The 27,449-nt window shown below is 38.6% G+C and overlaps 1 protein-coding gene across 2 annotated transcripts in view; it reads right to left on the bottom strand.

The window, feature by feature from the left end:
* The window catches only part of UBR1 (ubiquitin protein ligase E3 component n-recognin 1), a 77,717-nt gene that overhangs the window by 31,344 nt on the left and 18,924 nt on the right, over positions 1–27,449 (bottom strand). Inside the window, exons 5-25 of one of the 2 annotated variants that reach the window (XM_064462422.1) lie at positions 22,768–22,898; positions 17,568–17,709; positions 15,916–15,978; positions 15,489–15,612; positions 13,983–14,090; positions 13,451–13,539; positions 12,586–12,684; positions 11,633–11,790; positions 10,906–11,005; positions 10,471–10,599; positions 9,517–9,697; positions 8,539–8,600; positions 8,210–8,320; positions 6,617–6,682; positions 6,338–6,439; positions 5,681–5,744; positions 5,138–5,262; positions 4,171–4,223; positions 3,057–3,159; positions 2,485–2,533; positions 277–431 (exon numbers count right to left, since the gene is read on the bottom strand). In XM_064462422.1, the coding sequence (XP_064318492.1) occupies positions 277–431; positions 2,485–2,533; positions 3,057–3,159; positions 4,171–4,223; positions 5,138–5,262; positions 5,681–5,744; positions 6,338–6,439; positions 6,617–6,682; positions 8,210–8,320; positions 8,539–8,600; positions 9,517–9,697; positions 10,471–10,599; positions 10,906–11,005; positions 11,633–11,790; positions 12,586–12,684; positions 13,451–13,539; positions 13,983–14,090; positions 15,489–15,612; positions 15,916–15,978; positions 17,568–17,709; positions 22,768–22,898 (2,214 nt within the window). The remainder of the gene's footprint in view (positions 1–276; positions 432–2,484; positions 2,534–3,056; positions 3,160–4,170; positions 4,224–5,137; positions 5,263–5,680; positions 5,745–6,337; positions 6,440–6,616; positions 6,683–8,209; positions 8,321–8,538; positions 8,601–9,516; positions 9,698–10,470; positions 10,600–10,905; positions 11,006–11,632; positions 11,791–12,585; positions 12,685–13,450; positions 13,540–13,982; positions 14,091–15,488; positions 15,613–15,915; positions 15,979–17,567; positions 17,710–22,767; positions 22,899–27,449) is intronic. The other variant, XM_064462423.1, reaches the window with a different exon arrangement.

The raw sequence follows: 27,449 nt of genomic DNA, 5'->3' as shown, positions 1-27,449 counted from the left end.
ATAGCTTCAGTGATGAGGCAACATGGGGGGGGAAGCAAAATAGAAAACTGAAGAATATACCCCATTTAATACTGTTGTGTTTCACATTTCAATTTTACAGTGGAGATAAATAATTAGAAATATTTTCTTTGATGGTAGGATTTATAAAGGCAGGTTTGGAGACAAAAAAATTCTTATCAAAGTTAAAGTTTACCTTTACACAGTTCGATCTTATCATATGCAGCTAATATGGTCAACACAGGAATGACCATAGGAAAAAACCAAAGCCAACCATACCATTTGGATCATAGCTTCAGTCCACAAGTGTGTTTCCAGTTCTACTGCTCTCTGAAGAATGGTCCGCAGTATGTGCATCATAACATCACAGTTCAGAATCCTCACCACATTACTGAACGCAGGACTGAAGTCTGGAGGAGGAGGTGGTGGCAGTGCTAGAAAACAGAGATGTGCAAATATATTAAAAAAACCGGCATCTCAAAGGTTGCTGGCAAAAAGTAGAGAGCACAAAACATACTAACTCCAGTGAAAGAACGACTGGACCATTAAATTAATAAAACCATGCTCAAACACAACTGTTCACCTAAGTCAGCTTTTCTCTTCAGCAAAACTAATTACTTTTACTAAGTTCTGATATAAAGCACATGAAAACTAAGCTAAACAAGCAATCACAAGGACTTAGTTGTACCTGTAAATGGAAATCTTTAATACTTTGCACTGCCTTATCATTTATGTATCACTAATAAGCATATAGTGTCTGTGTTTTGCATCAGATAAAGTTTTTAAGTCGTTAAACAAGACTGAGCAGTGTGGTGTCTCACATTACAGTGTGCCATGCCTAATATGGCTGGTGTTCTAAGTAAGTTCTTCTTTCTACTGGGGCATTCCAATAATTTCTAGCTACGTAAATTTTTTTCTGAGCTAGTATTGAAACTGTGTGGTATGGCATCCCACCCAGAAGCCACCTGAAATCTTGGAATCTAGTAACAGCAGCTCAATTAACGCCGCAGCCTTTCCCTACCTGGGAGCATTAACTTAAATCTTTTTTTGGTACCTGAATGCCTGTTTTCAGAAAACGTCTGTGAATGCAATGTCTTTGAAACCATCGATCTTTTGACAATTTAAACTGAATTAATTATAAAGAGTTATTGACAAAGACAACACGGGCCACAAACAAGCATATGCACAGAGTATTTGTAACAAAATGGGTAGCCTCAGGGGAATACACATCGAAGCAAACAGTTATCTTTGTATTTTGGTACTGTATTGTCTGGTTACATGAATGTGAGTTTCTGACAATTACACCTAAATATTTGCATTTTTAAGAAGTTCTACAAAATAAACATCCCTGCTAACATTTTAAGTTGCTAAAGTGAACCGGGAGAAAAAAAATTAAGAACATACTGTTGAAAATCTGTCAACTATATAAAATAAGCAGTGGAGGAAGAAACCAGAAGTAATCCAAAGATACTTCTTTTTCCTCATTATTTTCCAGCTGTCAATCTTCTGAGTTACTTACAACCAAAGGAGGTTGAATTTTTTCAAAGAGAACGTGATTTCTGATTTAACTGTGTCCCTCCTAAATGACAACGCCAATTTATTCTTTTCCAGTTCCACAGTTTTTTAACTAAAAGGAACTCAAAGCAAATAAAATTTACTCAGAATGAGTTTTAAGCACCTTAGCTATGAAATGGCGTAGTGCCCCTCATTACACAAAAATCAAAATACGCTTTAGGGTAGTAAAGATTAAGGTATTCAACTGGAAGTGCAATCTGGGAAGAGAAAAATAATTATATCTGCTACAACTCACAAAAGCAGGTGATAGTTTATTTTATTAAGTTGTTGATTGTACTTATTTGTTCCATTTACAAAGTCTTCCTCAAATTAACTCAATGCTCGTGACCTGAATGGGTAAAAGAAAACTCAAAAGGGAAATAACATTTGTGTTATAGTAGAAACATGGGTGTTTAATGTTATATATATAGATTTGTAGCTTCTAAGAAAGTCTCAAGCTACTTACAGAATGGATACACACACTAGTTCATGGAGCAGCCTTCTCTACATGGCATTACTATGTCTCAACATTTTGCTAGAGAAACTACTCACAAAAAGTAAGCTTTTGGCTTCTAGTTACTCTGCCATTAAAAAAAACCCAACACAAAAAACCAACCACCAAAAACAACAAAACACCCACACAAAACACAAAAAAACCTCAACAGCTAAGTTGTTCATTTTGTCAGTGGGTACTATGCCATGTTTGTCTACGTGTAAATTAAACTAAAAATTTCAAAACTCCTAGCCTGTGTTTAAAGAAGGAAACGTCAGGTGCTAATTAATTACAATTACTACCCATCACAACAAATCTAATATGAACTCAAGTACCCATGATGTAAGTCCCAAGACACCTCCTAAAGTTCATTTTGTATGCACAACTACATACGCTACTGAATTGTCACATTTGTTGAGTCATCAGTTTCAAATTTTTACCTTCATCCCTGTTTTCTTGTTTTCTTCTTTTCTTCTGTGTATGTTCAGCCTACAGAAAAAGTAGTGTTGTTATATCAGCATCTCTACAGAAGTGCACAATGAAAGAATGAGAAACCCTAAACTACAAAAGTGGCAAGATACATAGTCAATACTTGGTCGTGTAACTAGAATCTTGTCGGAAATCTGTTTAAAAATATTGCATTTTGCATTGCAGTTTGCAGTAGGGATAAATAGTTGGACAGGCTTGCTTCCTCAGTAAGAGTTACAAAAGCAAAGTGTGGGGTTTTCCATTTCAAAGACAATTCTTACCCTATTTTGTTCTTAGTATAAACAGTTAACAGAGTTAATACAGAAGACATCACAGGGAAAATACTAATGCAAACTATACCATGTCAATTTGTATTAACAGTCTTCACTTCTAATGAAGTTTCATTTTGAAGTTAGCTGTGTATGCTCTTTACTGAATTGGTTTCTTTAGATTCCATTAATTTCTGAGATTCAGCAAAATTCTTTAGACATTGATAAGTATGTACTATTTTATAACCTTTGAGAGTGAATCTTACACTGCTTACCTTGCTGTGCTGGGTCTTAGTATAGTGATAAAAGAACATATTGAACTCCTTCAAGCATTCATCTTTCAGTTCATAAACTCCATGGCCAGACACACCCGGTTTCCTTACAGAGAATATTTCATGACATACAGGCTAATAATGTGTGTTCAGCACATCTTTGAATGTAAACAAACCAGTAAAACAGATTTTTTTCTAAGGAAATGCTAATAAGAAGTGGAATAGGGATGGTTGCTTCATTAACTTAAAGCGCATAAAGTGAGTAGAGTTATCAGTCTTCAATTTTCAAGGCTTTTTACTACTGTAAGTCCTACCCATCAGCAAAATATTTCTAGTCTATATTATCCACAGTGCAACATATAGCAGGTAAATTATTTTTAAATTTATGGCTTAGAATTTCAGACATCGGATGTTATTGTACAGAATTCTTGCTTTCTTTAACCAAGGTACGAAACAAATAATACTAACAGCTACTTTCCAGCCAGTGAGATCTTTTGAACCTTCCATATAATTCCCAAAGTAAAATTCTCAGGTACACCTACTTTTGCCCTTGATTATTTTATATTTCATGTGGCTTTCTTGTTTGTTTAAACTATACTAAAGTAATTAAAGTTACAAGACATTTTTGTTGCAAAAATAGCAGACATTTGAACTAGTTCTTCTCAACTGCTGCAATTGATATACATTAATTGACATATATATCTCATATATGTATATGTGTTTAAAAAATTAACTCCCATCTGAAAGTTACAACAAGTTAGCAACTAAATACCATCTAAACCAGTAATGAGGTGATGACTGTCAAATGTACAATGAGTCGTTAAGGTTAAGGAAATAAAGGGACCTTTTGAAGATTTTCCCACTAGGACCTGAGATTACTGAACTCCTGAGACTCCTCAAACTGAATTTGAAGAAAGAGGGGGGCAAAAGGAGAGAAGCAGTAGTTTCAGATATCCCATATGCTTTTCCTTCCAATGCATATTTGAAAGCATATATATTTCAAGACAGGAAAATATTAGCTGAATAGAGACTGTACAGTGCTGCTTATTTAACCCATATAATCTAAGAGTTCTTATTTCACATTCAAGCTAGTTATAAAACAATATTAAGAACTTACTTAAATGTAGCCACTTTATCAATTACATTCTCCAAGCCAGTTTCATTGTTCTCCTGGTAAAAAATTTAGTTTGGGATAAATATATAATGATTCAAATATGTTCAGTATTATGCTAGGTGTAACAAAGATAGACATAGAGATTTAGATCAATTCCCCTGTCATGAATTAATATATTTTGCCTACTGTTATTCAGAAAGCAGATATTCGTAATTGACAAGTTACAAGGAAGTACCAAAGACAGATAATACTTTCAACCATGTAAAATTTTATTTATAACAGAGCTGATGTCCAGAAACAGAGCAGTGCCTCTCCCGACCTCAATGGAGGCAAAAATCAGTCTTAGTCTCTTAAAACAGTGAATGTGGGTCACCCATTATTGGTTTCTGATAATATTCTGGGCTATTTAATTTACAATAAAACTGAAGTTTTTTGCATTGATTGCCAGCCCGGAAAACTTGCACAGACTGTAAAATCTCATCCACATCCCACTCCTTTGCTTGAATTTTCAACAGTTGGAATAGAACAGAATGGAAGTCTATGCTTTCCAATGGACCTGTACAATACTTAACTTCCAATGGATCTGCACAAGTTTAAGGGATCAAATTTATTGATGGTACAGAAGGCAGAATGGAATCCAGCTGCACGGTTCTACAGGGCCGAAACAGAAAATAATTTTAAAACTTCTCTTTGTAAATCTAGGAGAACTACAGCTGAATATCCTAAAAACTTCCACCTCTTCATCAAAAAGCACAATGCCCATACAAGCCTTTCCAGATTAGACCATACTTGAATCCATGACATCTACCTCTGCATCAGTACAGTGTGTAAGCCCCTTTGTTGTGCTATTTTGGAACTCTGAAACCAACATTTGAGCTTCATATCAGAAATAAAATGCTTCCATATAAAGACATGGAAGCTAAAGAAGAAAAAAGAAATTAAGAAAAAAAGTAAATAAACTAAGACTCACATTTTCAGGCAAGGACTTGGTAATTGCACTGTGAGCCATTGGTTCAATACATAACAGATGGATGATTTCTCTCATGATAACATCTTCTTTTGTCACATTACTCACTCCAGGCACATATCTTTCCCCTACCAGAGTGAATCAAAAGAAGAAGAATGGCAAATATGACAATCATAAAGCAATTCTGAATTTTGCGCAGAGGTAATGCTATTGCTGGGATATTTAATAGTATAAATTTGCATTCGCCGTATACCTGTCCCAAGTGTCTGAGAAGAAAAATGTTTTTTAGCGTAGCTTCCTAATAAAATGGGCTGAGATGGAGTTTCTCTTCATATTCTACTTTAATAGCCAATTATGAAGTTATCTAACAGCTTTTTTCTCTATGCAACCCCTATTGCTTCCAGTTGACAAATACCTGTGTTACTGAACCATCTAAAACAGGGATTCTCCAGCATCCTCCATACCATCTATGTTAAGTAAAGTCATCATGCCGGTTTCATCAAACTGTAATAAACCATTACTACAACAGAGAGAAAGAAAACTTACCCACAACATAGATGAGAATCTGTAACATCTCTTCTATTAACACATTACATTGTTTGATCAAATCCTACAAGAATTGGAGAAAACGGTTTAAAAAAAGAAAAGCAAGCAGGAATATTGATCAAATGACACTGAGCACAACCTTCAGATGCACTACTTCCCTGAAGCACTGTACTGTAGCAAGAAACCTCCAGTGTAACAAGCTGGAAAAAAATGCCTGCACTTGTAGAGGAGATATTCTGTAATTGAAGTGCAAGATCCACATGCAGGAAAAGAACAGCTAGAAATACATCCCAAATGAGGGATTATATTGAAGTTCAAGCCTCAAGAAGTAACACAACAATCCAAGAAACTTCCAGCCAAAATAAGAACGCATAATATGGCTTAAGAGACATAGAAATTTTATAGGTAGGTCATTTACGTGGATTTTGGTAGATGCCCTGTGAAATAAAGGTCAAAGAGAGCAAAAGCTATTTGCTAATCTTGAGTAAGCCTCTACAAAATCTGAATAGAAAATCATTTATCTAACCACTAGGTCCTGCACTGACTGATTTTTAGTGTGATCATAAAAATGCAGTTATCAACAGTAGCTAGTTTTTCTTATGAATGTTCCATAAACCCAAAGCAAGAGATTAGTCAGCAGAAATACTTGCTGCTTACCTGATCTTTGGTGGGCCTGATCTTTTTGAAAGCATCAGCAAGCTCATATCTCTGCAGTATCAGCAGGAGAAACTGGTTTGGATCCATAAGAGATGCGCCTATCTATCAAAACAGCCAAACTAATATGAACATCAGTTACTATTACAGTTCTTCATTCATTATAAAAAAATACTCTTTTACCAAGAAAAATATTTTAAAATCAAACAAATTTAATTAAAATTAAAAGAAGTTCCATGGAAATTTCATGAGTCAAGCAAGCAATGATTCAGAACATTATACCTGGAGCATGATGATATCTTTATCATACATCTCTTCTCTGCATTTAACATCTTGATAATAGAATACCTGAGAAACAGGAAAACAAAATTTAAGTAGAGAAGTAAAGTAATGCACTATCAAATGTGCACCACCTAATGTCTGAGGCTTTTCTAAACTGTACAGCACCTTCCCTGAGTAAGGGAAAGTCCCATGTCTCTTTCAAAACAAATGCGTACTTTAATGGAAGTGAAAAATGTTTTTTTCACCTATCTAGAGAAAGTCTATGCCTTACTTCTTCATACCCCCTTCCAAGACAACATAATTCTAATGGTTACTACTGATTAAAGTCAAAACACCCTCCTTCTCCTACCCCACTTCTCAGAGAGACAGTTCTACAGGGGGCTACCAATATTTACTTTGATTTCACCAAAGGGTCCTGTGAAAGGTAATGTCATGGTTCAGCCCCAGCTGGAAACTAAACACCACGCAGCTGCTCGCTCACTCCCCCACCCCTGTGGGATGGGGAAGAGAATCAGAAGAGTAAAAGAAAAAAAAACAAAACTTGTGGGTTGAGATAAGAACAGTTTCATAATTAAAATAAAATTATAATGATTGTTATAATAATAACAATAATGATAATATAATCCAAGGAAAAGGGAAAAAACCAGAAACAGAAATGATACAACTGCTCACCACCTGCCAACTGACACTGCTGGTCCCTGAGTCACGATTGCTGCCTCCCTCCCCTGGCCAGCCCCTCCCAGTTAACATACTGGGCATGACGTTACATGATATGGAATATCCCTTTGGCCAGTTTGAATCTGCTCCCTTAGCTGTGCCCCCTCCTCTCCCAGCTTTTTGTGCACCCAGCAGAGCATGGGAAGCTGGAAAAGCCCTTGACTAGTACAACCACTACCCAGCAACAACCAAAACATCTGTTTGTTATCAACATTGTTTTCATACTAACTCCAAAGCACAGCACTCTGTCAGCTGCAGTGAAGAAAATTAACTCTATCCCAGCTAAAACTGACAGGCAAACACAGAAAGTTTCTGTCGTCAAAAAAAAAAAAAAGTGAAGCTAAAGCAGGCAAAATACCAGTACTTAAGGGTAGACTCTTCCTTTAACCTCTATTCTTGCAATAAAAAAAGCCTGCAAGTTTTATAAAACGTTTGTTATGTGCAGTTATACGGCACTCAAAAGTTTAGTATGACGTCAAAATAGTTTAACTTTTGCATATAATGATTACCATACACTAAGAGATTCTTCTAATATTTTATGTTATAAGCAACAGTACTAATGGCACTTATGCAGCGATTTCTTCACCAGATCTGAAATTAGTTTACAACAGATGTCAGTTACATTAATACCGTTTCACAGAGCCAGAAACAGCTGGAAGAGATCAAAATACTTACCTAATACAGGGAGGCAAGCCACTGGTGAAGCTGGAAGCAAAACCAAGTCATCTAAAATCCTACCTAGTAACATTTTTTTAGTGTAGGAGTGACCCCCATGACCTCTTTCTGCACTGGATGAAACCACCGCTGGGAGTGTTAGTGAGAAACACTTGCATATGCCATTAGGACCAACTCATTACTGAATATTGTAGGGAGTACCTGGCTTATCAGGGAGAGCCCATTCCTTCTCCACATCTCTGCAGCAACCTGAGCAACCAAGACAAGACATCGCAAGGGATATTCTATTAGCAGCTCCACTTGAAATTCCTCCTAGAATTTAAAAAAAGAAAAGAGGGGGGAAAACATCAAGCAAAAATAAGTCTGTCAATGATTTTTAAAGTGTAAGTCCTAATGAACAAATACACACTGACAGCTGCAAAGTAACTTGTGCGTGTGCCATGAAAGTTAGAGCGTATAATTTTAGACTTTTTCCTTCCCAGAGTATAAATCACAAGAAGCATTGAGGGGGGAATAGAGAAAAATCTTACAGGAGGAACAAACTCAGGCAATCTTGAGATGGTTCCAGTCTTGCTTAATCGTACATGAAGACCTACAAAACCAATAGCAAAACAATTAGAAAATAAGTCAAAATCAATAACATTTCTCCTCCAACCCATTCTAAATGTTAGCTAAATCATCTACAACTCAGAGAATCACAGAAAAGTCAAAGTTCATTTAGGAAATACTTGTTCCTTTTTTTTTTTTTTTTAAGATAGAAGATCTATCATCACAACAGTTCTTACCACTCTTACAATTTGTTATTTTATGAATAAATCTAGTAATTTAATTAATTCATTAAAACCATTTCAGTTGAGATGCTGAATAGTATTAGCAAAATTTTAATTTTGCATTTAAATCATATGTCAGTAATAACTGAATTTCAAGACTACAAGGCTTAACAGACGGTATCTTTGTATCAAATGATGTGATAAAGAATCTACAGCTTAATAATAGCATATTCTAGAAAAAGCAGCGATCACCCACTGCCGTGGTCCTTTGTATTCTGACTGGAAATCTGTCCTGGCATACTGCAAACGTGTCTTTTAGGAGGAGTATTTTAACAGTCCTAAGATATATGTGGCTGGAAAAATAAATTCAAGATACAGTAATAATGAACATTCATTTAGGTAAAACAGGTAGATACAGAAACAGAAGCACATAAATTCCAATGGTCCAGAGAAAACTGAAGTTCTCATTAAAACATGAAACTTTTCCTTCTTGCCTGACTTTCTTATATCTCCCCTGTTTAAAAAGTGTCCTCCAACCTCCATGGCAAATTTTTTGTGAGAAAAACTTTCCCTTAGTGGGTCATCTGGGGAAGAGGGTTGCCTGATCATGAGAATGTCAGAAAGTCAGAGCATGACTCATCTGCGAAGCACTTAATCTAAATGCCTTCTGGAGTAAAGAAATAGAGATGGGTGATAAACGCAATTCAAATAGCAACCAAAACAAAACACACCACCTACCAGCAAGAGTCCTAGAAAGTGGTAGATGGATGCTGACAGGATCTGCAGACACTCTGTAAGGTCTGCTCTCCAGAGTGTGGCCACACAAGTGAAACACTGTCTTCTCCCGTGAGCGGCCATTTGTGCTGCAGTTCATCACAGCTTTATGACATTCGCTGTAGGCCTTGAGCAACAGCTCTTCCTAGAGTTTAATATAAATGCATAGTGTTATATTTAAAAATCATATATATGCACTAGAATTCCTCATTTGTTTTTTTCTGATCACATAAACAGTTACTAAAAGTCCACAATATAATTACTGCTGTTTCTTAATACTGAGAATCACTGAACTGGAGCAGTGGAGCACCCACTCAAGCTAACTGAGAATATGCTTCTGTTCCAAAAAGCTGCTCTGTCAAATGCCCTAAAATCTATGTGCTTATTTAAGCTGCAGTATTTTAATATTTTGCATAGTTTGCACCTCAAATTGGATCAAGAAGCTCCCAAACTGCTGTAGTTCTTCCTTTTTCTCCCTACTGGAAGAAAAAAAAGCCCAGCACAGGGATGAGCTCCAGCACTGATTAAGACTACTTACAGTGCAATTACCCAATTAACGCAAATTGTCTGCAGTCCACTTTTGCAACTAAAAATGAACACAGTGTGCTTCAAAACCTTAAAATTTGACAGCGATACCATGAACCTAATTCTCAAAATTTTGAATTATGAGACATATTTTCTCTTCATGATTTGCCTGACACCCTGTGCAGCTTTGTCAGCTAGAAGATTATACTCTAAGATCCCTACTCTCTCTGTCACACCATGGATTAATTCTTTCAGACTCACTTTTTTTGAGTATTGAACTCACTGTATTGAACAATAATGAGCTTTTTTTTTAAAAAGCTGCTATTTAAAAAGCACTCAGGAATATTCACAAAAGGTATGCGTGTAAGAATCCCAGACAACTGATACGCTTACATCACAGGCACACCACTCCTGGAACATCAAAAGAATGTTCTTGAGCTGCATCTGTATAGCAATAGCTGCTTCCCAGTCAGGGTCTACCTCAATGTGCTGACCAATCTGTCTTTTTATCTCCTCCATTCCCTGAAATAGAGAGGCCACAAAACACTCAAGCTAAATCAGTGATCACAGGCTAAGAACACCACAAAATTCCATAAGCAAGTGATAAAATATAGGTTGTTCAGATACATGTAGCTAAAATTGATGAATATTACTTCTATAAAGTAAACAGTACTTTTTCACCCACCCAAGACAGGGATTGAAGAATTTACCACCGTAATTTTATGTTTATATCCACAATATTGCTATGGACAACAAGATGAGCAAACGGAAGCGCTGCAATATCTTTATAATAGCATATTAGAAAGAAATTATTTAAATGTGTTGTACCTGCATGCAAGTTAGAATCCTTAGGAAAGAAACAAATCCTTCTAAAAACCGCTCCCTCAGACGGTCTGTCCACAATGTAGGCTTGCTGACTAAGACATACCTGTCCCCAAAGAAAACATTATCATCTTTTGCTCAGACATCTCTTCTGCTTAAGCTTGTATTTAAAGTGTTCTTTGTATTAAAATAATCAACTGCATCATCACATTACATCACCCTCTGTCTCTCAAACTCCTCTTAAAATTTTCACCAAACACTAGAGTTGTTTGGTGTGACTCCACCATTTGAAGTAAGTTGAGTAATGTAAAAGCAAACCACCTTAAACACCTTAGAATTAAAATAAATCTGATAGAGTAACTTGGGACCTGTGAGCATGGAACATGCTATACAGATGAGGATTATACAGCTTTCCCAGAATGATAATGAATAGAAGCCAGATTTCCCATGCTGTCTTAGAGTAGATGCATTTTGTTTATTAATGTAATTGTTACATGGAATGATATCAGTGAAAAATCATCAAAATTTGTCATTATAGAATATAGGTTTTGTATTAGAAAATTTTACGTTTCCACTGAAAAATAAAACATTAAAGTTTCATGTGTGTGTTTTTGAAGGGCTTGGTTTGGGATTTGTTTTTGAAGCAGTTTTACCATCAGATTCCTGAATTGAAACACCTCATTCTACTACAAGTTTTCTAAGAATTGCTCTAGCCTCTCAGCTTTACACTTACCTGAGGTCATATATTACTGCATACACCCGGTTCAGTTTGTCCTGACTGTAACCTTGGAAGTTGAACTTGCCATTTTTGTCTAGGTACTCTGGAAGCACTTCTAGGAGTGTCTCTGTAATGATGGTGATTACATTTTGCTCCTCAATAAGATGTCGGGCCTGCAGGAAAATGAAAAATTTTTCTTCCTATTTTTGTTGAAGAGAACTGTCAAAATATTTTTTCCTTTGAATCCAGTCTTTTTGATTAGAAATTATTTTAAGCATTTGTAAAGAGTCCAAGCTACAAAAACTCCCATAATATTTATCACGTATGAACACAGTTTCTATCAACTTTGCATGTTTATTCACTCTGACAGCTTCAATGCAACAGACATGCTATTTTTTCTAGAAAGATCATGTAGGAAATGACTTTTACGTTAGTATTTCAGGCAAGAAACACAACCTTTAAAACTTACAGGTATGCATTTTTCCCTCACAGGATTTAACGTATTTCACCCACACAAAAAGACACTTAAGCATTTTTTTGCCTACCCCCCAAAGTTTTTGAAGTTACCTAAGAAGGTAAATGTGAACAGTAAATGAACACAGAAAGTTAATGCAGACAACAATGCTGCCTAAAACTTCTACTTATTTGCATTCCCTCTGTCTTCTGCAAATTTTTTAATAATTGCTCTAGCTTCTCAGCTTTACACTTACCTGAGGTCATATATTACTGCATATACCTGGTTCAGTTTGCCCTGACTGTAAACCTTGGAAGTTGAACTTCCAAGGTAATGAATTTTCATGTAAACTCAAGCTCCTGCTTTCATATTGACCTTAACAAATCTCAGAACCATTCATTTTCAACTCAGCAATGCATAAAGACTCTCTGCCAAGTACACAGTCTGCAAAGGTGGTACTGCCAGCAATTCTCAAATTTATTTTACATTTCTAGTGGAGACAGGCCGTACATACCAGAGTAGGTACAGTGAACATCTGAACTGAGAGTGCTGTCACAGAGAGAACTCTGTCATGATCATCACTGATATATTCTTTTTGCAGTGCCTTGTAATACTAGGAAAAAAAAATATTGGGGAAAATAAATAAATAAAACGAGTGTTAATTAAAAAGGTTTACTTTTTATTTGCAAGAATGATGTCTCAATGTCCTTCTTCCTTTCTAACAGAAGCAGTTCAAACAACAAAGACAGCACAATGTCCTCAATGCACCAAAACACCTAAATATGTGCCCCACTGCCTTAATACTGAAGATATGCTCAAATTTAACTATTCTGCCAGAATAGAATCAAAATATTTTTTCTCCTACAACTAGTCTTCCCCCTGAGAAGAAATTAAATATTTGAAAAAGGATCAATAAAGACATTAGCTTATCATAAAACAAGTCTTCCTCCTGCAGTGAACTGCACACTTATTCCACCCCTGTCTGTAAAAGATATGTACAATGAGTAATATATGTCTTCGCTTTGTTTCACTCCAGAGAAAACCATGGAGTGACAGTCACCTTTATCAGGATCAAAAAACATTTGGGCTTATGTTTTGTGTATTTCTTAACTATTGTACCCAATCTTTAAAAAGAAAGACAAGCTGCCGTTCATCTGCCATTTCAAAAGATACACAAACAGTACTGCGTTCCAAATGAGCATATATACACACCTACGATTATAAGGAACAAACCAATGACATTGGAATTAATACACTCTATAAAGGCTGAGCTAGTTGTTGAACATTCATTATTTATATTGAAACAATTTTCAGGTTTGGGGGTAATTTTACAAAGCCAGTAAAAATTCATAGCATAAAAAAACCAAATAGCCATTTACCTTCACAAATTCCACAGCAAAAAGTTTTTTGTATGTAATTTCCATGAAAAAGCTACTGAAGATAAGTTCATGAAGAACCTTCCTTGCGCCTGTGAAGAGCAAATACATTGCATGTCACTTTATTGTACTAAGATGCAGCTTTTTGTGGAAAAGAACAGATTATGAAATTATAGTTAAAAATCACTAAAAGCCTTAAAATGGTTATGAGGTATATGAACAAATTTATTAATATATTTTTAATGTTTATTGGTAGATATATGTTTACCCTGTGTTTTAAAAAGTTACCCATATTCAGGCTACATCTTGTTAAAATATTCTTCAAAATACATAAAGCAGGAAAAATTTAGGAGGCAAATTCATACCCAAACTATCAATTATTTCAGCCGTAAAAATAAGGCTGTATATAAACCATAATATAAAAACCAAAGAAATGTAACTCCACCTGCATAGCGCTTATTTGCTTTTACCCATTTCTTACACATGTGAAAAATTGATTTGCCTCTTCAGTTTACTGCAACATGGAAACACAAACCTTTATGAAGTTTTGCATCCCACAGCATCAACCTGCTTATGAAGCATGGCTTTTCAGATCCAGCTTCTTCTTTGAGACATATTTGACAAAAGATCTGGCGGAAGTCACCTATAGGGATAAAAGTATTCATTTGTACAAGAATGCTTCCATAATTAAACTATATGAGCCAACAAAATGAGAATTGCAGAGTTGTTTTATTTCAAGAAAATAAGGCACATAAGTATGAATTATTTTTAGCCATGTTTTTTCTCAGTGAGCTCCCACATACTCTCCCCTCACTAATTTCTTCCTATTATTCTTACCTACTTTATATAATAAATCCAGTGATGCAGAAAAGTATTTTATAAAGGGAAAAGCATTTACAAATCAGATCCATATGAAGAGTTCACAACGTCAGCACAGAAATGCACAGGCTAGGCAAGTCTACACTGGTCCTTGCCTTGGGCCATGAAGGTCAGTCTTTTGTAGAATTTCAGAACATTATTTTGTATTTTCTTGCACCTATCAATAAATACAGTACTTGCCAAAGCAATTTTGGGGGTCAGCATATCGGAGTCACCCACGAGTTACTAACATTCAGAAATGAGCTCTTACATTACTAATTTCAAAAGGAGAAGGGGAGCATCATGAATCAAGTTCCTGACAACCTGGAAATAAATAGTACTGAATCTTTCTTGATCCACATCTACCTCTTGAAGCAAAACCGGGAAAAGAACCAGAACCACCAGACCACCAAAATGTTCCAGCTGAGTACAGAACATGAAGCTATTAAAGCATCTCCATATATAATCCAGAAGAACAAGGACAAGAATGTTAAACTTCAATCTTTGTGCTCGAAGACTCTCATAAAACATATTAAAGTATCATTTTACCTATAACAACTTCCTAACCCTAAAATGCTACACCCAACATGGGAGACTCGTTTTTAGTTTTAGCTTCTCTCATCAGCTAAAAAGGTAATGCTTAAAAACCTAAAATGTTGGACAATTGCTGGGGCACTGACACCAACTTGTCTGTACTCACCAAAGTCAACAGCTGAATAACAAGCTGTCAGTTGGTGTTTTAAAATAGAGCAATGTCATAAAATTGAAAAAAAATAAGAAAGATTCTCTAGGAAGAAAAATGAGGATAAAAAAATCAAACTTTCAGTAGAACTAGAACTTTCCAGCAACGCTGGGGAGAGCAGCTTTTAAGCAAAGAAGTACCTGAAATAGGGCACATGATACTAAAACTGAGGATAATAAAATTGCTAGAGGAACAGACAGAGCTCAAGCAGGGAAAGACATTTATTTTAACAAGAAGGAACAGAAAAGTACTACTGTTCATAAGCATACTGATGGATATCAGCACCCCTACTATTGTATTATTTATTTACTAATTAGGAGGAATGTGAAAATATTTTAATAAGGGAATATTGTATATAACACTACAAAAGACATTTTTTGAGAGAATTAGTTGTTCAAATACTGACATGGCATTATGGTAACAAAAATCAGTTATGCTTACTTGAATAGCTCATGAGTTTGTTCAGCCAAGAACCAAGGCGCAAGGCAAACTTCTGGTGAGCCATAACATCAGCATGCAGAACCTCCACATGAAGTGGTCGTTGAGAAACATTTTCAGAATGCCTCTAGGAATCAGGTAAATATTAGCAGACATAAAATAAAGGTAACACGAATTTTCATATTGTCTTCACCACCCATTACCTCTCCCAAGCAAAAAAAGAAATCAGTTTGATGTTGTATTTCTGAAGATATCTATCTATACCAAAGATGATGGGGTAAATACAATTTCAAAAAGTTTGCAGGCAGGCTATAAAAGCATGGAAGTACTAAGTTAAAGACTGTACAGCAGACAAATAAGTCTTTAGTATTAATAATTATGAAGTTGATTTGTTTGTTTTTTAAATGAAAAAAGTATATTAGGAAGTTACCTTGATTTCTTCTTTTGCCTCCTGACAAGAGGCATAACGTCCTGCCTTAACAGCTCTACGACCCTGTTTAAAGAAAATATTGAGTGTGAGACCAATACAAAACAAAACCAAAATGTTACAAGCCTGATCTTTGCTATGATCTTTATACAGAAAAGAAAAACAGGGATCAACATCACTCATGGGTGCTTTTAGACATCTAGAAGCAAATCCAAATTAATATAATTATCTTTAGAAAAAAAGCTATTTTAATTAAGTAACAAAAGAACAAAGTAAAGTCTGGGTGTCTTAATATTATTAGATAAAGAAAATTCACACGTGCATTAAAACAGATGAGAGGATTTTCTGCAGAATACTTTAAACACAAATCACATCAACTTTCTTCCTAGCACAAAATGTACTCATCCTGAATTGCTTTTCTACAATCTTTCCTACTGTTTCTTACTTCTGTGTATGAAATAGCAGGGTTTCTTACAAGCATGGGTCTGATAGCTCTTTCAATAAAGCCAAGAACAGGTCCAGCTGAGACCTCAAATTCCATTCAAAGAAAATCAGAAGTATGGCTTCCGAAACAAGTTCTCCACACAGCAGAATTTCTCACAAGAAGAGATGAAGTAGCTGTATGTTGCGGAACTGTTTTAATTAAAACAATATAATCTACTCCTGTGCTCTAGTAGGTGCTTTGTAAAACAAGAAGTCTGATCAACTCTGGATCTGAAATTTAGATTTCAATCAAAAGGAGCCTTCGTAATGGAAAACTTAAAGTTACTCCATAAGCATGCATGCATATACATATTTTACAAAACCCGCAACTGCAGGACAAGACTTGCAATTACGCAAGACTGGCACTACTAACTAAACACAACTTAACTTTCATTGCCTGAACAAAATGAAACACAAAAAGAAAATATAGATTTTACTAATATTAGAATCCTTTATTAATCTGTAATGTTTTATATGTAAATATAAAACAAATACGTATGCAGCTAAAGACAAAGTTTCTCTGTGTACAAACATTAAGTTTTGTACTTTTGGGAGTGGTTGCAATTAAGATAATTCAAACACTGATCTTCCTTGTCCACCACCACCAGTCGAAAAAAAAAATCATTACTAGTGTAAGGTCTTTACGTGGGACACTAGTTTGAAAAATGTACTAAAGTTGTCAGGTTCACCCAAATTCCTTCAGGGATTCTTCCTGATTTCATTTTCTTAATTTGAAGTTTTAAGATTTTAAAATTAAGTCTAAGCCAGAACTAGCACTAACTCTTGCAAAATGTAAGTTACATTTCTGATTAAATATAAGAAATATGCATATTGCTGACTTGTATATTTTTCAAATACTATCAAAATAAAACATTGACCTCAGCTGAAAACAAAAAAAAAAAAGTAAAGAAAATATGCCAAACATGAAAGGAGCAACTTCAGATAAGTCAGCTCTACCCTTTCTCAAGAAACTGGGTTTTCATCCTGAAGAAAAAATTAATACAGTTTAAAAACTTTCTTGAAGCAAGTGCTGATTAACAGTTACTCTGCAACATGCCTCTCTCTCCTCAAGCTCCAGCATCCCAGAAGCAAAGATTCTATGATCAAGAGACTATAGTAGCACTTCTTATATATTAAAAAGTGACTTTGTCCCATATCCAGAATGAACTAACCTCTTTATCTATGGCGGTAGTATGCAACTGGGCTTCACCGAGTTCGCAGCCAAGTGCCCTTTGCAGGCTATAGATGACATGATCGTAAGAATGATGTTCATCATTGAAAAGGACACAGTAGTAGCTGTCTACCTTCTCTCTGCTGGGAAAAAGCCAACATATCATCAACAAATAAAAGTAAAGTTTTAGACAGTGTCCTACAAAATACAAGCAACAGCTCACTTCATAGCTTGAGATAAATGTCAAATATAAAAAAATTATAGAAGAAAATTAAGCACGTTCATGTCAAAGACAGACCTACTTCACCATCTATACCAGAAAAAGTCACAGAAACCACATACCAAGTAGAAAATAGATTTTAAGTTATCTGATTATTCCACTATTATATTTCCTCTTTCTGCTGTTTCATGATCCCATTTGTCTTTTAACATGACACACAACAGTCTTTTGCTATTTTCATAGAATCATAAAATGGTTTGGGTTGGAAAGGACCTTTAGAGGTCATCTATCCAACCCCCCCTGCAATGAGGAGGGACATCTTCAAATCAATCAGGGCGCTCAGAGCCCCGTCCAACCTGACCTTCAATGTTTCCAGGGATGGGGCATCTACCACCTCTCTGGGCAACCTGGGCTGGTGTTTCACCACCCTCACTGTAAAAAATTTCATGTATCTAGTCTAAATCTACTCTCTTTTAGTCTAAAACCATTACCCCTTGTTCTGTCAAAACAGGCCATACTAAAATAGTTTGTTCCCTTCTTTCCTATAGTCCCCCTTTAAGTACTGAAAGGCTGCAAAATCAGGTCTCCCCACAGCCTTCTCTCCTCCAGGCTTAACACCCCCAAATCTCTCAGCCTGTCCTCACAGGAGAGGTGCTCCAGCCCTCAGATCATTTTTGTGCCCCTCCTCTGGACCTGCTCCAACAGGTCTATATCGTTCCTGTGCTGAGGACCCCGGAGCTGGACGCAGGGCTCCAGGTGGGTCTCACCAGAGCACAGCAGAGGGGCAGAATCCCCTCCCTCGACCTGCTGGCCACGCTGCTTTTGATGCAGCCCAGCATACGGTTGGCCTGGGCTGTGAGTGCGCACTGTTGGCTCATGTCCAGCTTTTCATCCATCAGTACCCTCAAGTCCTTCTCTGCAGGGCTGCTCTCAATCCCTTCATCCCCCAGGCTGTACCAATGCCAGGGGTTACCCTGACTCAGGTGCAGGACCCTGCACTTGGCCTTGTTGACCCTCATGAGGTTCACACAGGCCCACTTCTTCAGTTTGTCCAGATCTCTCTGGATGGCATTCCATCCCCTAGGTGTGTTAACACCACCACTCAGCTTGGTGTCATCTGGAAACTTGCTGAGGGTGCACTGAATCCCACTATGTTATTGATGAAGATATTAAACATCAATGGTCCCAGTGCAGACTCCTGAGGGTCACCACTCATCACTGATCTCCATCTGGACATTGAGCCATTGACCACTACCCTCTGGATGTGACCATCCAACCAACTCCTCATCCACCAACTATTCCACTCATCAAATCCATATCTCTCCATTTTAGATAGAAGGATGATGTGGGGGACTGTGTCAAAGGCTTTACAGAAGTCCAGCGAGACAATAGCCATAGTGCTTCCTTGTCCACTGATGTAGTCACTCCATCATAGAAGGCCATTAGCTTGGTGAGGCAGGACTTGCCCTTGGTGAAGCCATGTTGGCTGTCTCGGATCACCTCCCTGTCCTCCATGTGCCTTAGCATAGGTTCTAGGAGGATCTGTTCCATGATCTTCCCAGGCAGAGAGGTGAGGCTGAGAGGTCCGGAGTTCCCAGGGTCCTCCTGTCCACCCTTCTTAAAAATAGGCACAATGTTTCCCTTTTTACAGTCCCCAGGGACTTCACCTGACTGACATGACTCTTCAAATATCATGGAGAATGGCTTGGCAGCTACATCAGCCAATTCTCTCAGGACTCTGGGATGCATCTCACCAGGTCCCACAGATTTATATATGTTCAGGTTCCTCAGGTGGTCACAAACCTGATCTCTTACAATGGAAGGGACCTTGCTCCCCCCATCTCCATCTTGTGGTCCACCCACTTGAGCGGTGTGGGAAGAAAGGTTGTCAGTGAAGACTGAGGCAAAGAAGTTCTTGAGTACCTCAGCCTTCTCCTCGTCCATTGTTACCAGTTTGCCATTCTTGCTCATCATGGGGGCTGCACTTTATTTGACCTTCCTTTTCTGGCTGACATACCTGTAAGAAGGGCTTTTATTTGCATCCCTTGCCAAGTTCAGCTCCAGCTGCACCTTGGCCTTCCTGACCCCATCCCTACACAACCAGGCAGCATCCCTATACTCTTCCCAGGATACCTGTCTCTGCTTCTGCTGCCTGTGCATTTCCTTCTTGACCTTTAGTTTGACTAACAGGTCTTGACTCATCCATGCCAGTCTCTTGCCTTCCTTTCCTGGTTTTTCACACCTGGGGATCAAGAGCTCTTGCACTCTATGGAAAGTGTCCTTAAAGATCTGCTAGCTCTCTTCTGCTGCCTTGTCCCTGAGGGGAGTTTCCCAGTGGGTCCTGTTGACTAACTCCTTGAAGAGCTGGAGGTTTGCTTTCCCGAAATTCAGGGTCCTGACTTTACTCTTCACCTGACCCACATCCCTCAGGACTGTGAACTCACCAGTGTGTGACCACTGCAGTGCAAGCAGCCTCCAATCTTGACATCACTGACTAGCTTACTTGTGTTGGTGACCAACAGGTCCAGTATCACATACCTTCTGGTAGGGCTGTCTATTACCTGGCTTAAGAAGTTATTCTCAATGCATTCTAGGAGTCTCCTGGATTGCTTATAGCTTACCACGCTACTTTTCCAGTGGATGTCGGGGTGGTTGAAGTTCCCCAGCAGGACAAGAGCCTGCAAGGGCAATGTCTCCTGTAGATTGAGTAAGACGGCTTCATCAACAGGCTCCCCTTGATTGGGCAGCCTGTGGTACACACCAACCACAAGGTTTCCTTTGTTGCCTTGGCCTGATTCTTACCCATAAGCTTTCAACCTGCTCACGGGTATTCTTCAAAGAGCTCTTCACCCTCTATCCATTTCTTGATGTAGAGGGCAATGCCTCCGCCCCTTCTTCCTTGCCTGTCCCTTCTGAACAGCCTGTAACCATCAACAGCTACACTCCATGGGATTCGCCCCACTAAGTTTCCATAATGGCAACAAGGTCAGAGCTTTCTAGCAGCATGGTGGCTTCCAACTCCTCCTGTTTGTTGCCCATGCTGCATGCGTTAGTGTAGAGTCACTTCAGCTGAGCTGTTGTCCATGTCACCTTCTTCGAGGAACACCCCTTAATTCCTTTGAAGTATTTCACTGGCGTTTCCCTGTTCACTCCTATTATCTCAGGAGCCCATGGCTCACCTCCATAAGACTGTGCTGCAGTGCAGCCAGCACATCTCAGAGCAACAGGCTGAGGGCCCTCACTATCACCCCATCCCTCTAACCTTGGCATGCCATCCCACAGCTTGCCATGGGCAAGCCTGATATTATCCCTCTCCCACTTCAAGTCTAGTTTAAAGCTCTGTCAACAAGCCCCACTAGCTCGTGAGCAAAGATCCTCTTCCTGCTTTGAGAAAGGTGAATACCATCTGACACCAGCAAGCCTGATGCTGCGTAGGCCCATCCATTATCAAAAAACCCCAAATCATGGTGGTGACACCAGTCACAGAGCCATGTATTAATAGACTAGGCCTGTCACTACCCGCAACTGGAAGGTGACAGAGAAAAATAACCTGTGCTCCAGAATCCCTTACCAACTGTCCCAAGGCCCTGAAGTTTCTTTAGATCACCCTTGGACTACGCGTTGCAGCTTCATCAGCACCCACATGGGAGAACAGTAATGGGTAATAGTCCAAGGGCCGTACCAGGGTAGGAAGTTTCCTAGTGATATCCTTAACCTGAGCCCCAGAGAGGCAGCAGGCTTCCCTAACAGGAGGGTCTGTCTGGCATATTGGACCCTCTGCTCATCTCAGTAGAGAGGCGCCTACAACTATGACCTGACTTCTCTTCCTCGTGGAGGTGGTCGTGACACAGGGGTAGGCCCTTCTGACCTTGGCAACAGCTCTGACATAGATGAGCCATCATCTACATCATCCATTGAATGGTCTTCCACATCCAGAGCCTCATACAGAGGCACCTGGGAAGATGAGGTTGGCAAGCAGGGGGTTCACCTGCTGTCTCAAGCTTGGACTTGCCTCCATTCAGTCCTTTCCTTTAAGCTACTGCTTTCAGCCTGGCCCAGGGAGGATACAGGATCCCCTTGATCTTGGGTTTTTTCTAGTGCCTGTTTCTGTCTCAGGAGGGCAGAGCATGGTTCCACAAGCCTATCTCTTTCTCAGACTCCCTGATGCTCCTTAACCTTTCTACTTCCTCTCTTAGCTCTGCCACCAGGCTGAGCAGATCATCCACCTGGTCACACCTCACACAGCTGTTCTGACTACACCCACCCATCACCAGTGATATGCAGCTGCCCAGGTCTCAGGCTGCAGAGGGTGCCAGAGCCTATCTTCATGGGAGCTCTGCCAGGGTTGCCACATACATTCTGGTGAGTGCAGAGGGCATGGCTTCCTGCCAGGTGGATACCACAGCTAAGCTCATTCCAAGAGAGTTATGACCACCAGCTGAACTCACCTCTTGAGCTGGTAGGGTGACTACGCCCTTCCTGCACGCCCGACCGCACAAACCTCTGTGCCACGCCCTGGCTGACATGCTCTGTTGTTTGCCTACTCTGTTGGCAGCACTCCTGGTCCCTTGCGCTCCCCAGCCTGCTTTTTATAGGCATGGGGGTGGTCGCGGTTGCTCTGGCAATGCCCAGTCCTCATCAGTGTCTCCCATGAGAGCAGCCAGCTCCTGGTGGGTCTCTCTGCTGCCCTGGCATTTCCCTGCCCCAGGAAAACCCCCTGCGCACCAAGATCTGCCACTTCGCTGCAGATCAGGCTGGCTTCAGAGCAGCTCCCCTCAATAACTGATGGAGCACAGTCACACACTGCTTTTCCCATGAAGTATCAAAACCTTTTCTCCATATAACTGTAGGTCAAAAATGCGACAGTGCTGTTTACAGGGACTGTGGCACTAATACGTTTGTATGAGGGTAAGAAAACCAGAGGCAAAATTACTATCAAAGTTTCTAATGCCTTTAAGAAAAATTTGGAAATACGCCCTACCTAACTGTGAGCTCCGGAGGCAGTTCCTTCTTTTCTTCCCATATAAGCATATCTACAATGTATTTTATCACAGAGGGAAACACCCTCCTAGAATGCTCCATGATTTCTTCATTCAACTGGCATTCAGAATTCTGTAAAACAGGAGATAATATGGAAATTAAAAAAAAAAAATTGGTAGAAGACACATTACTATATTTATTTCAGGAAATTAATATTTTCATGATTTTCAAGCAAATTAATCTCACCTAATTTCTCCTCTTCAAAATTATTTCATCCCAAGGGCTCTCAGTAGTCCAATGTTTCACCTTTTTTTTTTTTTAAACACATCCAGTTTTTATCTAGGAATAGACTACTTAAGACTTCACCAAACGTGTTAAGAAATTTCTATTTTTAAACTTAAGCTTAAAAAAGCTGGTTAACAGCTTTCTGTACACCTGAAGATATTAAAAGTTTGCAGCCCAGACCAAAATTCTTCCCCGGCATTGCTTGCTCTTCTATGTGTGTATTCTGTCAAACATTTATGGCAGTCCTTGAACAATCATCCAAGGAAACCTAACTGTTCTTTGCAGATATCCCATCCCAGATCCAGGAACCATTCAGAATATCCCTGTGAACTGACATATTTCCCACCCACCCAGATAATGCTCATTAAGTAAATTGTCTACATCACGTAACATTATTAATCCTTTCTATAAGCATTTAAGCAGGAGAGTAATTAATGTTATAAGCAAAGAAAATCATTACCAAACCTGCACTTAAGAATGAAGCAATCAATATCCAAGTATAAGACATAGATAGATACATTAAAGGCCTCTTTTCAGACACGGTTGTTTAATCCAAAGACCCTGCTGACCTTCTCCATATATCACCTTCCTTTCAGCATATACATATATAAAGGGTATAAAATGTTAACACAACCAAATCCAGTAATTTCATATACAAATACAACACAAAGACGCTAATATTGTCTAGAACATTTACACAAAGTTTCCCATAATTTTAGGATCACCCAAACTGCCTACAAAATCTGAATATAAATGTGTTTTCCAGAGTGAGAAAAGATGAGAAACCAAGATGCTTTCCAAGATTTAAGCTTTTTACATGTGACTTCTAATCCAAAAGTACTAAGGACACTCACTTCTGCAATGTACGGCCTGACATATATGTATTGCATGACAAGGTTTTGGTAGCAGGGGGGCTGCAGGGGTGGTTTCTGTGAGAAGCTGCTAGAAGCTTCCCCCATGTCCAACAAAGCCAATGTCAGCTGGCTCCAAGACAGACCCACTGCTGGCCAAGGCTGAGCCTGAGCCCATCAGCGACAGTGGTAGCATTTAAGACGGAGGAAAAAACCTGCACAACCACAACTGCAGCTGGAGAGAGGTGTGAGAATATGTGAGAGAAACAACCCTGCAGACACCGAGGTCAGTGAAGGAGGAGGGGGAGGAGGTGCTCCAGGCACCGGAGCAGAGATTCCCCTCAGCCCGTGGTGAAGACCTTGGTGAGGCAGGCTGTCCCCCTGCAGCCCATGGAGGTTAATGGTGGAGCAGATATCCACCTGCAGCCTGTGGAGGACCCCACACCAGCGCAGGTGGATGCCCAAAGGAGGCTGTGACCCTGTGGGAAGCCCACGCTGGAGCAGGTTTGCTGGCAGGACTTGTGACCCTGCGGGGGACCCTCGCTGCAGCAGTCTGTTTCTGAAGGACTGCACCCTGAGGAAGGGACCCATGCTGGAGCAGTTCATGCAGAACTGTAGCCATGGGAAAGGCTCACATTGGAGAAGTTTGTGGAGGGCTGTCTCCTGTGGGAGGGACCCCACACTGGAAAGGGAAGGGAAAGGGAAAGACAGTGAGGCAGAAGGAACAGCAGAGGCAGCATGTGATGAACTGACCCCAACCCCCATTCCCTGTCCCCCTGTGCTACTGCGGGGGGAGGAGGTAGAGAATTCGGGACTGAAGTTGAGCCTAGGAAGAAGGGAGGGGTGGGGGGGAAAGGGTTTAAGATGGGATTTCTCATTATCCTACTCTGATTTGATTGGTAATAAATTAAGCTAATTTTCCCCAAGTCAAGTCTGGTTTGCCCATGACAGTAATTGGTGAGTGATTTCTCCCTATCCTTATCTCAACCCACGAGATTTTTATTATATTTTTTCTCCCCTGCCCATCTAAGAAAGGGAGTGATAGAGCAGCTTTGGTGGGCACCTGGCATCCAGCCAGGGTCAACATACCACAATGTTAAATATAAAAGAACAGAGAGAGTGATGTGTTTAATATAGTTAAGAACCGTGTTTTTAAAAAAATTCTTAAATGAACTACAGTCATATTTATCCATTTGTGAAGCAGATTGCTTGCTTTAAAAAAAAAAGATACACAAGTAAAATCATGCTGTGTCCATATGATGGAAAAGCTAAAAACGTAGTGGAAGAGAAGTGAAAATACATTAACATGACCAATTGCTTCTAAAGCTCTGAACAAGAGTTTTCTGACCTGATAAGCATTAGAAGAATAATTTGGAGTCACACATACAATCTAAAATGTCTGCCAATGAAATCATGGTCTATAAATATCACTGTGTGTACATACTTAATTTTGGATAAGCTTGTGGTAGAACTTGTAATTAAGAATGCAAATGTCTGGGGTAATTGTTTTTTCCCCAGACCAACAAAGCTATCACCTTAAAGTTTGGAGCAGAATGAAAAAAACTATAGTGCTAAGAATAATCTAATTGAACTGAGTTGTAAATACACTGAATTTTTTCTTAAGAGCTTGGCTTTTTAAGCACTAATGTATGTTAAGCAGAAATTATAGAGTTGGAGGAAAACGCAGAGCTGTGCACAGAGACACTCCAAACAAGAACCTTGTTGTAAGACATGCTGTTCTCCTTCAGTCTGTAGAAGAAATCAAAGGAAACCACATAAAAGGATTTATAAACTATTAAAAGTGGGGACTGCACTCACACAAACAGTGAAAAGTTAAATGATGCAATGCCAGCTCCAATGCTATCCACATTAACAGAGTTCACAGTAAAATGAAATTAAGATGTATCTAAAGCAAATTCAAAGGGTAAAAATAAATTTGCCTCAGAACTGTCCCCAAATATCTGTAATTATTTAAGCTTCAGGTAAAGCTTCAAAAACCTATATTGTCGAAGAATGAAGAAAGTATGTTCAGATATCAAAGTTTAAAAATAACTGACCACAATAATTTTGTTTTTTAAACAAGTGTGCCTGGGAAGTATTTTTACCTTATCTCAAACACAAATTCTTAAAGTTATCTTTTTTTCAAGGATACATTTAGGCAAAATGGTTTTTATATTTCTGGCATAGTGAAGACATTAATTTGGAATCAATATGGAGCAAATGACTCTTAAAAGCCTGGAGTGGGGATTCTAAAACAAAGAATTGCTTTTCTGAGCCCCATATTACATACATACCAACAAATTTTGTAAATATCGCCTCATTGTAAAACTGGTTTTTGTTAAACTAGGGTTTAATTAGGATTTGTGTAGGGATACTGTATTCTACTAATGCTCGCCTCATTACCTCAGAAATGCTAAAAACTGTTGTTTATCTTTAATATTATAGATTGAAACCTGTCCTCTACTAAGGGCTCATTTTTAAAAGGAGGTCATTCTGTAGATCAAACTTTAAACTTAATCTACCTTTCAAAAATAGCAGCCAGTTCCTAAGCACATTTTTACCATGTTCTGCATAGCAGTGCGAACACACTGCTCTTCTTATTTGCTCCTACCTGATCAGAGTAAGTTTATAAACACCCCAGCATATACCTTCTGCACTTAGAGTAATTAAGTGGTCAGGATATTCCAGAAAAGAGTGTTTTTTGTTTGACAAGCATGTGATAAACTTCTATACTATCAGAAACCACGCTGGAAAAGAAATACACAAGATGTCCATTCCAAATGCACTTTGCAACTCATTTCTTTTAATAAGCACTATATACTGAGAATATTCCTACGTTATGAACATCCTTGATTTTCAAAAAAGAGGAGAAACTATGATGTAATCCAAACATCCACAGGTCTTTTCATAACAAATCCCTGATGAACAAGTCTTTTAATAAAAAAGGAAAAAAGGAAGATGACCATGCAATGCAATCTATCGAGTAGTTACACACAGTATATATTAAGATACTGATGCATTTCATTATTGTAGTGGCTCTACTTCTGCCCGTTTACTAGAGTCTACATATACTGACGGCATAACAACTACATACATTGACAACAAAACTATTATTGTAAGTAGCTTTCTGCTTCTCCAAATTCCATAATTGTCTAATTATATGTTTTCTATCATTCATGACTCTCAGGTAGAGCTTATTGTAGAGTATGTTCAAGTTTATTTGACAGCGGTTGTAACATAGCTTTGGACTTGCATACTCCATGACAGAAGTGATGATCAAACAAATCCACTGCAAACCAATGGAAGACCTTATCAGAGATTACAAGAAAAGTATTACTCAAAGAATCATGGGAGGTTCCCCATTTCCTTATCATCACAGGTGTGATTATAGTTCTCAATGAAGTTTAAACCCAAGAAATACTGTGTTAGCTGCTGTCATTATTGATATGATCTATCATTTACCCTTATCTCCATTGTATATAAATTACCTGAAGAATATTCTGACCAGCTTATCTTCACCCAAACAGAAATAAAATGCTGCAGACTC

Source organism: Phalacrocorax carbo, chromosome 10 (assembly GCF_963921805.1).
Source record: "Phalacrocorax carbo chromosome 10, bPhaCar2.1, whole genome shotgun sequence".
NCBI classification, from domain to species: Eukaryota; Metazoa; Chordata; class Aves; order Suliformes; family Phalacrocoracidae; genus Phalacrocorax; species Phalacrocorax carbo.
This window is presented reverse-complemented; position numbering and strand designations above follow the sequence as displayed.